An 11,594-nucleotide genomic window follows, 5' to 3' on the forward strand; every position below is an offset into this window, starting at 1 on the left:
CATCAGTGGTACGCAAATCCAAACTTGGTCTACTAATGTGGAATGGATAATCTATAAAAGCTTTGATAAAAACCAATAAAATGGCAAAAGTGTCTTTGTGCTGACAATGTATATACATATATCTGCAATTATCTCCATTTGTAAATGAGCAAAACCTGCACATGACATCCTTGCACACATTCTTGAACACATTGATGATAACACCTGTTCTCCGTAGCTGTAGTTTGGATGAAGTACCTGACAGGCAGTGCCCAGACTTGCAGCTCAAACAGAAAGTGATGAAACAGTGTCATTTTCACGGCTCCCGCAAGAAAAGGAGGGAGGAGGAGGAGGCGGAGGAGCAAGAATGAATCCAAAGAAGTGACAGTTGTGTAGGAAATATGTATCTTTCTTAAATTCCCAAAATGGACTCCTGTGTTTGTGTGAAGAGTTTGCGTATTACTTGCCTTATGCTTAAATCTGTTTCCACGTCAGTGTGGGGACTCGCCTTCTGTATGTGGATAAAAGAAAACCCCTATGACATAAACAGTTTAATTTAATGCTGAAGATCTGGTCAAAGGGTTCTGGTAATGTTCAAGTTGAGTGATTCTTAAACTTCAGAAGCTCCACAAGCCAAAAAGTTCACACCCAGCAGCCAAAAATCATTAACAATTCAATTATAATAAAAAATTACATTATCATTATATCACTGAACCTTCATGTTTTTCTCCGGGTCATTCATGCCTGCAGTGACTCTATGTTCCACCAGTTAGTCTTGAGAAACCAGTGGGTGAGGTCCAGTGTGTAAAGATGGTAAAAGTCCAGGAATTCAATGTTAGTCATTAAACTTCCTAGTCTGTGTGTGTGTGTGTGTGTGCGCGCGCGCATGCACATTGAAGAGAGAGCTAGGGAAATGGGGGAAGAAGTGGGGTGACTAGATTCACTTTAAAGTCCATTTCAATTCATAATTATTATGAATTATTAACTCCGAGCTCGTGGCAGACAAAAGATTTTCTACCAAACACGTTCACACATTTTTTTCACTGGTGATAACTACATTTCAGTAAGGTTTACCCGAAGAGTGAAAATACGCACAATGTTTAAGCGCTCAACAATAACACTAATAATCTAAAAAGAAAACATCTAAATAGTCTCAGTGTAGTCACATGTCATTGTTTCCTCAGCCTGAGGTTCAATCACAACATAATCCGCGCATCGCAGTTTACGGCCGGTAGGGTGGGATTTTCGTTCCCATGGTTGTGATGACAGAACAGATGGTGAGGCTGCTTGTTTGGGCACCAGAGTCGGTGTCAGAGGCTTTTCTGTCCAGCTGACCTGCACAGGGCAGCTGCTCTCTGGAAGCTGCGCGCTGCTGCTTTTCACTGCTGAAGTATCGCCTGTCGCCGTGTTTCAAACACCAGTTGGAGTAGAAGGGGAGCGAAAAGCCGGGGTACGGGGTGCTTTGCTACAAAATCTCTTCGTTTGGGTTCACATCTGTATTCGAAAACATAGTTTGCGTCGCTCAGTCATCTTCCTGGAGTGGCGGATGCTGCATGGGTCACATACAGTAGCCTGCAGCATTCTTTGGTACGGAGGATTCGGCGCTTCGTAGGTGAGAGCAAAACGCCTGTTTATTTTATGCATGTGCTGATGTTTTTCGGTGCATGCCCATAGAACAGCTCGGGCGATTTTCTTAATTTCTGACTTGTATGACGGCATTAATATTTTAATCCGTTTCAGAACGATACAGATGAAGTCATCATTTTGCAGTTCTTAAAAAGATTTGAGAGCTGCACTGTTCAACAAAGATCCAATGTGACAATAATGGATTCTCGTTAAGAGACAAGACTGATTTGATTGCCCGAACAAACGGAAATATATATTATTCAATAATAATAATAATAATAATAATAATAATAATAATATTAAGGTTTATCGATGTTTGGACGTTATCATTCTGCGGTGTGTGCTCAGTCAGTCTTATCAATAAAATGCTTTTTTGCTGTGATTTTTCGAGGAGATTGCGCTCTGCAGTCAGTCTCTACAGGGCATATCTTCATTATGAGCCGTTCCAAGTCTAGACAATCATCAATGTGTGACGATAGGACGCAGGAAAACAAAGAAAACATGAACCAAACCTGGTGTTAAAAATGGCTTTAAGTGAAATTATTTTTGTTTTAATTGTTATAGTTTTCTCCATAAAAGATCTAAATACATCTCTACATGGATCGTTGTTAAACGCGCAGTATTGCAGACTCTCCACTGTAGTTGGTTGAACTAACAATGTAGTGTAACATTTACACATACTTTCCCGGTGCAGTGCAGAGTGCACTGGGGCAGCTGAGTACTATTCACCTCTCTCTCGCTCTCTCTACACACACACACACACACACACACACACACACACACACACACACACACACACACACATATATATATATATATATATATATATATATATATATATATATATATATATATATATATGCATGCCAAATAAGGGTGAGGAAATGAATCCTTAGGAAGTGTCTGAAATTATGACAAGGAGAGGAAAGGAGACAGACAACTCTGTGTTTCTACTAAAAAGAAAGGGGGGGGGGGGGGGGGGGGTCTGCATTGTTCAGGTCACCTTTGTCAAGTTGGCTCTGTTGTTTCAGCTGCTGCATTACAGAGCACCTGTTACTGAGATCACTAATGCGGCACCAAGGGTTGAGGATCATAACTGTTTATTACAAACGTCTGGTTGAGTTTTGTCATCTTGTTTACACAGACAAAATGATTGTGCATGATTTGCACACTGCCAATCTTTCAGCAAATGCAAGCACACAACTTTGTGTAGTCGCCCAACGAGCCAGTGATATGAAAGCTGTGGACCCCCCCACCCCCCACCCGAATCTTAGCATCAACAATGCACAGTGACGTATCTCCTCAGCTGGTAACAGGGAGTGTGAGAAAATACCGACACAAAGACACGACTTGGTGTGTCTGTGCGCCATTGTGCGCCATAGGGCTACCGCTGCAGCATGTTCTGGAGCTGCAGTTCCCACAGTGGTGGAGGGGAGTTGAGGGTGTCAACAGCTTGACCTTATTCCTTTGAGAGTGTGATGTGAATTCAAACATGGGAACGCAATGAGCCATTAAAGGTCTTGTCGTTTTGTTGTGACTGAGTGAGTGTTTTTATTTTATTTTATTATCAGTATATGTTTTTTCACACTCTATATAGTACTTTAAAAAGCCTTTTTAAAATAAAATATGATGCTCTGTCAATTTAAAGATTAAGTATGTCATTAAAAACAAACTAAAACACTGAAAATGTAGGTAAAAAATAAGAAATGGTAAATGAACTAAGTTTGTGAAGACTTATTGTCCATTCGATGCAAACCACATTCATTCACAACATTTTTATTGTACACATGCAGTCTTCACTGTCCCTTCCCACATGTAAACTCACACATAATAAAGAAGCACATTTCCTAAAAATCCACTCAAAAGAATTAATATTGGCACGATTTCTTTGCTCTGTGCAGTAGGTCAATTTAAACAGAGAAAGTTAATTTCCCTTGACCTCTGAGTCTTTCCAAATAGGGATTCCCCAGAGATTAGAGACCTTGGCATGTCACTATGATTAATCGATACTCCAATGACAACATATTGGCTTTTCACACACGCTGCAACTTTAAGGAGAGCTGAGGTGGAGAGGGAGAGTGTGGACAAAAAAAAGGGACAGAAAAAAAAAATAAAGCCAAAGAAGAAAAATTGTGTCAAGATCCATCTCTGTTCCACAGGGAAATAAGCCTCCTGTATGGATTTGCGGTAAATGGAAATACAGAGACAATTTGCTGCTCTGCGACTTTTAACCTTCAGTGGATTCTGAAGAAATCATGCAGCGTACTTTTCCGTGATTCCATACATACTATTCGATTTTGTCATTGCTCCTTGAGTCCTGTGGCGTTTTCAGCTCCTCCTGTAGTCTTCGAGCTCTCCACCTTCTCTCTCTTTGCGCTCTGTCTTTTTCCTGACTGGTTGGACATGCATCCCTCTCAGCTACACCTCTGCAATCAGCAGCTGCACCAAAGCCCTCTGTGATGTGAAGTGAGACACTTGCATACTAATGGAGCAGAAACAGGATGTCTCTCAGGCAGGCCAGCACAGTGAGGACATGAAGAAAACATCAGGCGGCATTGCTTAGGTTTCAGTGCCACATTACAGCTCTGGATTGATGCTGTTTGTCATGGCAAACTCGAAGCATTAGTAAATGAATAAGTGTCTTATTATAATATAGCGTATGGTGATGCATGTGCAAAGTATAGTTTTATTTATTGGTTCCTCTGCGAGGGCAGTGTTTTCCTTGCACATATGGTTGGCTGTTTAATCATACCAGTGGGTTTCTATTGCACCAGCCCAAGTTTTTACTGGCATATTTCATTCGCTGCCTGATGGCACTAATAGCTGTCTTCTCATATCTTTGGTTATGGAACAAATGCCGGTGGCATAGCCGTTGCCATGGTGATGGCATGTCTGTGAGCCTGTTGTGTGGCTGCTGATACAGAAACACTGCTCACATTTTGCACCCAGTGAAACGGGCCCCAGAAAAAGATGGGTGAAAGAATTGCCTCCTGTGAAAAACGATGTGGTGCGCAATCAAGTGAGGTCCTTCCTGGCTGTGCCAGGGGCATATGGTGAAATATAATATTAGCGGCAATTCTTAGAAGGCGTAAAATCAAATGAACTGAAATTACTCATAAAACAACACAAGTGTCATGATTTTTATTCAATCAAAGTGTTTTCAAATCACCTCTTTAATGTCTGTGATTGAAAACAACGACTGCCAGGTGCACCCATAAAGACTTGCACGCTGCAGATCTAAAGAGAAATGATCCTGCATCTGATTGCAGGTCTGTTTTCCTTCAGGGGCTCTCATTATCTCGCCACTTGTATTGTCCAAAGAAAATGTCTTATAAATAGATTTATGGAGCCTTAACATGGAACAGACAAACTTCGTTATGTGCCGCAATTACATCCTGCTGTCATGCTTCGGACCCTCAGGGCCAATGAACCTCTGAAGGTTCAGCTGAACCAAGTGCAGACCAATTGTAGATTCCGTGCAGCAATTGTAGATGGATGTTGACGTATTTTATATGTATAATGTGAACTTGGATTAAAACCTCATAACTACTGGGTGTGCTGTGAGAGTAAATCCCTCAGCTTGAGCCTTCAGTTTAGACAGTCAGCTGGATAATGCCGAGCTACTGAAGGATTTTTCTTCCTCCTTCTAGTGTTCTGAGTATGCATGCATGTAAAAATCAGCAAGTCAAATAAGAATAGGCAAGGACGGGTATGTGTCGGGGGATGTGTTGCGATGGGACGAAAAATGTATTTTGTGTGAAAGTGTAGATCCAAATGTAAGAAGAAATGTGTTTCATACAATATCTGTGCTCTCTGCTGCCACAGCCGAGCGATTAGCAATAGATTTTCAGCATAAAGGTGCTCGTACCCAACAGGTGCAGCCCTGCTGTGGCAGTGAGTGTATTATATTATATCTCAAACCGAATCTCTGCTGCATCCCTGAGAGCAGTGAAAACAAGAGTTCATAAAGTTGTCCACCACCCACCCTCTTGTTGATATGATCTGGTAGGACTTTACAAGTCCTCTGTTGCAGTTTACATTGTGAGACTAAAGTGTGTTGCCAACTACAGAATATATAGTTATCATGAGGAAGTTGTATGTGGAGCTTCTCAGTTACAGAAGCTGTCTATAAGACTGCACAGAACACACAAGCTGTGTAGAAAACTGTAAAAATGTGCATTAAAGGCCATAACACTCTGACACAATGTATGCAAAAAAAGCGATGCACATAGATTTGTGTTATCCTTCAAACACGTTAGCAAGAGTAGCAGTGAGCAGGGGGTCAAAGCAGCAGGCTGCATGGCTTAGCACTGGACCAGCAAAGGCTCGATGTTATGAACAGGTGGGAAGCCATTCCAATCACTTCAGCAGAACTGGTCCGTGGCCAACAATACGTGTGTGTGTGTGTGTGTGGGTTGAGCGGAGAGAGTGTACGTGTAAATTTGTGTACTGCAATCATTATGAAGCAAACTACCAGTGAAAAAGAGCATATGTGCCCAACAAAACTTCCCAGGGTCAATAAGGTCAACACGTACACACAGCAAGACATAGGTGGGGACCGGATGCTGACTCCCACAGTGTTGCCAGGCTGCCAGAAACCTAGTGGCAGGTGTCTGAGTTTTATGGCCTCAGCATGAAAACAAACATCACTCCTCCTGTCTTCTCCAATTTAATACCTGAGCAACGCAACACATGGAGCAAGAGAGAGAGGACAGATAAATGTGTTATCGAGGAGATTTCTACATACATTTATAGGCAAGTAATTAAAATGAAGAACATATGACTGGATTATTTAAATGATGGATGATTAAAAGCAGAAGGAGAAGCCACATGTTCAGAGTTTTCTAATAAGGATCTATGAATAGTAGGCACACGTTCCTGCTGCCACACTTTAGTCACACTGAGAGAATCATTAGATCGGATAGCGTGTGACCAGGTCACTGCAGAGATCAGCCACCTGATCCAAGGTAGCATATGAATTCTTTGAGAAACTGGGGTGAGCGCTGAAGCTTTAATGCTTAAACTTTCTGTGGTATTTTTCCTCTATTTGACTGAATTTGTTGAAAGCCTTTTGTTGTATGTGCAGTTCCTCTCCTCTGCTGCATTTCAATTTCTAGAAACAACTTATTTCTCGGCACAGGCTTTTATTCTGTATCTGTCAAGCAGTTTTTACATTATGATGTATGCGATGTCAAGGGAAAAACAGCGAGAATCTGTCAACACATCGCAAAGCGTGAACAGACACCATATGAAAGGTGAGGGAAAACAATCTGTATCTATTTTATGTTAATATCTGAGGAACCTGCTACTTACGATCTGAAATAAATGTTACCCATCTCGCACACACACACGCATGCACAAACTCAATCTCAGTATGTGAGGATCAAAACAAGCGTTAGTGTTAGTCATACTGGAAGCTGAAACTGCAGTTGTTTGTTTTAGTGAAAGCCAAGAGCCTCTTTTGCTTTCCCTTTTCTCTGTCTTCTATTATAGGAATAAATGGAGATTTCCTTTCAGTTGTTTAGGATGCGTGCCGACACATAGACACAAACACAACCTCACATACAGACAAGATACAGTGTCTGCACATGCAAAACTAGCTAAAAGAAGAATGTTATTTTTCTAGTTTGTAACAGTATAGAGGAATTCTTTTTATTTGTTCAAAGAAACTGACAGCAGTTCCTCATTCTCAACACTCATATTGCTTGTCTGTGCCGGTCATTCTTAGTAATATTTGTCAGATTGGGTGACATCAGACTGTAGAACAAAAGCAAAAAAGCATAAAATCTTAAAAATTCGCTGGCGGCTCAGGATGTCAGTCAGCTCGTCTTAATCTCAACAAACCTGGACGTGCACAGTTATACAGCGGGCCCACAGCTCAAACTTTTTTTGTGACTGCCTACCATGGGTCTTTATCATAAGCAGTGAGTGATTAACAGTGAAGAGCACTCACTCCCAGTATATTAAGCCTGTTGTGTAATGGGCTCACAGCCAGAGTTGCCGGCTGCTCCCACCCTGCTCGCTCGTTGAAGAGGATAACTGAAACTAAGCTGGTATGCAGATAATCTAACCAAACCAGAGAGAGAGCGAGAGAAAACATTTTCATAATCTCCAAGGAGACAGATACATCAAGGAGGCACAGGCAAAAACAAACCTATCATCCTACGTGCTGAAAAGTGTAGTGCTCAGTCTAAAAATGTTGCCTCTTTCTCCCTGTTAGTTAACCTGCTTGGGTAAAATGGCAATTTTAGTAAAGGAGGAGCAAGATTTTAAATACGTTGCAATGCCTTGTGATTTCATTGCTGTAACACTAAAGCTTTACATGTAAATAAAGAGTGCCTCACTCAAGAGCGAATTTCAAGCAGTCCTTTGGGATGACTTGTTTCAGCTGAAGTTCATTTCAAGATCTCAAATTAATTAAACACACTTCTGCTTATTATCAGTTATGTCTGGATGTGTAAGCTGCAATTTAAAATGATGATAAATTCCTATGTGACTCAAGGGGAACCACATGAATTTGACAGATTCTTTCTGCCCTGTTAGACACATCATTTTAAATATCCCTAAACATCTGTGAGGTGCTGCTATGGAAATGTGACGTGTCTCATTTTTTTCATCATCTTGAAATTAATAATGAACTCATTACCTTCTCACTTCACTCTGTTATGCCGTTTTTCAATTTTTTCCCCCAGTTACTTATATCCCTTAACAGCTGCCTTACTCTTTTTCTTTTTCAGGTCAAAACCTCAAGTTGAAGTTTGGATCTAATGCCTGTCCTGCCTGTCTTTTGCAAACTCGGTCCTCTTGGTTAGAAATCACCATTCTCAACCTACAGCAGCTAGCTACAAAGGAGACTAATGCTTATTAACCGTACCCTTATATCCTCCTCCCAAACGCTGCCTCTCATTTAAGCCTTTTGTGAGCAGGGAGAGGAGACAACATGGCGCTCAGCTGTCAGCCTTGGCCTCCTCTAACCTGGTTGTGCATAGGATTGCTTCTTTGCTTTCTGTCACCGGCACACGGCAAAGATTGCCCTCATTTGTGTGTTTGCGAGATCCGCCCTTGGTTCACCCCTCAGTCAACCTACAAGGAGGCAACTACAGTGGATTGCAATGATTTAAGGCTAACACACATCCCTACCAACCTGTCAGTGGATACCCAAGTGTTACTGCTCCAAAGCAACGCCATCTCTCATACCAGCGGAGAGCTGGAGGTACTGTTTAACTTGACGGAGCTAGATTTATCCCAAAACAACTTTAGCACTGTGGAAGCTGTCGGCCTCACAAGCATGAACCACCTGACCACCCTGCATCTAGAGGAGAACCAGATCACGCAGCTGCCAGATCACTGCCTGCAAAACCTCTCCAACCTTCAGGAGCTCTACATCAACCACAACCAGATAAGCTCCATCTCCCCTCGAGCATTTGCAGGACTGCACAGTCTGCTGCGCCTCCACCTTAACTCCAACAGGCTCCATGTCATAGACAGCCGCTGGTTTGAAGAAACACCCAATCTTGAGATTCTCATGATTGGGGAGAATCCAGTTATTGGCCTCCTAGACATGAACTTCAAGCCCCTAGTAAGGCTGAGAAGTCTGGTTCTGGCTGGAATGGATCTCACTGATGTTCCACCCGATGCATTTGTAGGTTTAGATAATTTGGAGAGCATTTCTTTCTATGACAACAAATTGGTCAGTATCCCCCAACTGGCCCTTCAGAAAGTTCCCAATCTCAAATTCTTGGATTTAAACAAGAATCCAGTCCAGAAAATCCAAGAAGGAGACTTCAGAAACATGCTACGTCTGAAGGAGCTGGGCATCAACAACATGATGGAGTTAGTGTCTATTGACCGTTATGCTATGGACAACCTCCCAGAACTGACTAAACTAGAGGCAACCAACAACCCGAAGCTGTCTTATATCCACAGGTTTGCTTTCAGGGATATGCCATCCCTTGAGAGTCTGATGCTTAATAATAATGCTCTTACTGCCCTTTACAAGCAAACTGTGGATGTGTTGCCAAATCTGCGGGAGATCAGTCTCCACAGCAACCCATTGCGGTGTGATTGTGTCATACAGTGGATGAGTTCCAACAGGACCACGGTGCGCTTCATGGAGCCCTTGACTATGCTGTGCACCTCCCCACCAGAATTTAGAGGTCAACGGGTCAGAGAGTTCAGGCTGCTGGAGTCAACGGAGCAGTGTCTTCCCCTTATATCCCATGAAACCTTTCCCAGCCACTTGAATCTAGAGCTGGGCATGAGCGTGAGCCTGGACTGCCGGGCAATGGCTGAACCAAATCCAGATATATACTGGGTGACTCCTCTTGGAAACAAAATCACAATGGACACTGTGTCAGAGCGCTATCACTTGAGCAGCGAGGGCACCCTGCGGCTTTCTCACGTGCAGGTGCAAGATTCTGGTCGTTACACCTGCGTGGCCCAGAACACTGAAGGGGCCGACACACGGGTCGCCACCATCCGCATAAATGGAACCCTGCTCGACAGCGCTCAGGTGATGAAGATTTATGTCAAGCAGACGGAGTCACACTCCATCTTGGTGTCCTGGAAAGTCAACTCTAATGTCATGTCCTCGAACCTGAAGTGGGCTTCGGCCACCATGAAGATTGACAATCCACACATCACCTACACAGCCCGTGTCCCTGTAGATGTCCACGAGTACAACCTCACGCACCTTCAACCTGCCACCGAGTACGAGGTATGCCTCACTGTCTCCAACATCCACCTGCAGACACACAAGTCTTGCGTTAATGTGACAACACGTAGCGCTACCTTTGCCCTGGACCTGACAGACCAGCACCCAAGCGCAGCTGTGCTAGCTGTCATGTCAACCATGTTGCTCTTCCTCAGTCTGGCCACTGTGGGCATCTACATGGCCCGAAGATGGAAGAGGAAAAATTACCACCACTCCTTGAAGAAATACATGCTGAAGACATCCTCCATTCCACTTAACGAGCTCTACCCTCCACTCATTAACTTATGGGAGGCTGATGGTGAGAAGGACAAAGATGGCAGCACAGAGGGAAAACCCTCTCCTGTTGACACCACACGCAGTTATTACATGTGGTGAGGATTCACTGAGGATTTATTGTCTCCAGCAGCACAAAGACACACTTTTGCCATTTTGGGGCAAAAGTTGACTAAAGTTGCAATTTTTTTTGTATTCTCAGCTTTGCTAATAAGAGGCAGAGTGATCAAGTGCAGGATTTTTATTAGTATAGCGTATCGCCTTTGTTTGATTCTTTCTAACGTTTTGGACTTTCCAAGATGGCAGCTGTAGTTAGCCTCCAGGTTGTCTTAGTTGCTCTGCTCTGTTTCTGTGGTACATTTTTGACTCACTTATTTTTGGGAAGCTTCTACAGCAGCAGGGTCGATGAACTTCTTCCAGCATTACTAGAAATGTTTCTTTCTCGGTTTTGTAAAACAGTTAATCTGTTGCGCACTGATAGATAAAGGAGTTTGTACGAACTTCGAAGCTGACAACGGGGTTTAGACTTGTTAAACTGTCTACTGAATGTTAGCAATTGTGCAGTAATGTTGTATCAACTATATCTTTGAACTTTCTAATTTACAGCGCAAGATATTAGGATTTTAGTTTGCAGATAAATGTGATGTTAAATGCTAGAAATGCAAGTGTTTGATAAGTACCTTTTGACTTCTTTTTCCTTAAGGTGCACTAGAAGCCTTTTGACTTTTTGTTCATTCTTTTATTTGGCTAGACATTTGTTGGCTGCTTAGTTTATTATTTTCACATGCAACATGTATACTAAACACGTTAAAATAAATAACATTTTGATTCTTTTACAGAAATTTGGGGGTTTTCTGTGACTCTTTGGCATTAGAATTATTGCATCTGTTCGCTTTAGATTAACAGTGTTAGTGGTTGATGACACATGCTGTATTTAGGCTCTGAATCTCATGTCTTAATAAATGGTACTGTAAGCTCTCAGTTCCACAGATAGACGTGAATG

At 42.5% G+C, this 11,594-nt stretch overlaps 1 protein-coding gene across 1 annotated transcript; it reads left to right on the top strand.

The window, feature by feature from the left end:
• Nucleotides 1-1,171: 1,171 nt before the first annotated feature.
• LOC146386979 (leucine-rich repeat neuronal protein 1-like) lies at nucleotides 1,172-11,586 on the top strand. Its single transcript, XM_084928259.1, has 2 exons — nucleotides 1,172-1,591; nucleotides 8,343-11,586. Exon 2 carries the CDS (start codon nucleotides 8,546-8,548, stop codon nucleotides 10,691-10,693), a length of 2,148 nt encoding a protein of 715 aa, XP_084784385.1. The 5' UTR covers nucleotides 1,172-1,591; nucleotides 8,343-8,545; the 3' UTR covers nucleotides 10,694-11,586.
• The last annotated feature ends 8 nt before the right edge of the window (nucleotides 11,587-11,594 follow it).

This window comes from Perissodus microlepis, chromosome 5 (genome assembly GCF_051167445.1).
Source record: "Perissodus microlepis isolate ML-2025 ecotype Zambia chromosome 5, ASM5116744v1, whole genome shotgun sequence".
Taxonomy (NCBI): Eukaryota; Metazoa; Chordata; class Actinopteri; order Cichliformes; family Cichlidae; genus Perissodus; species Perissodus microlepis.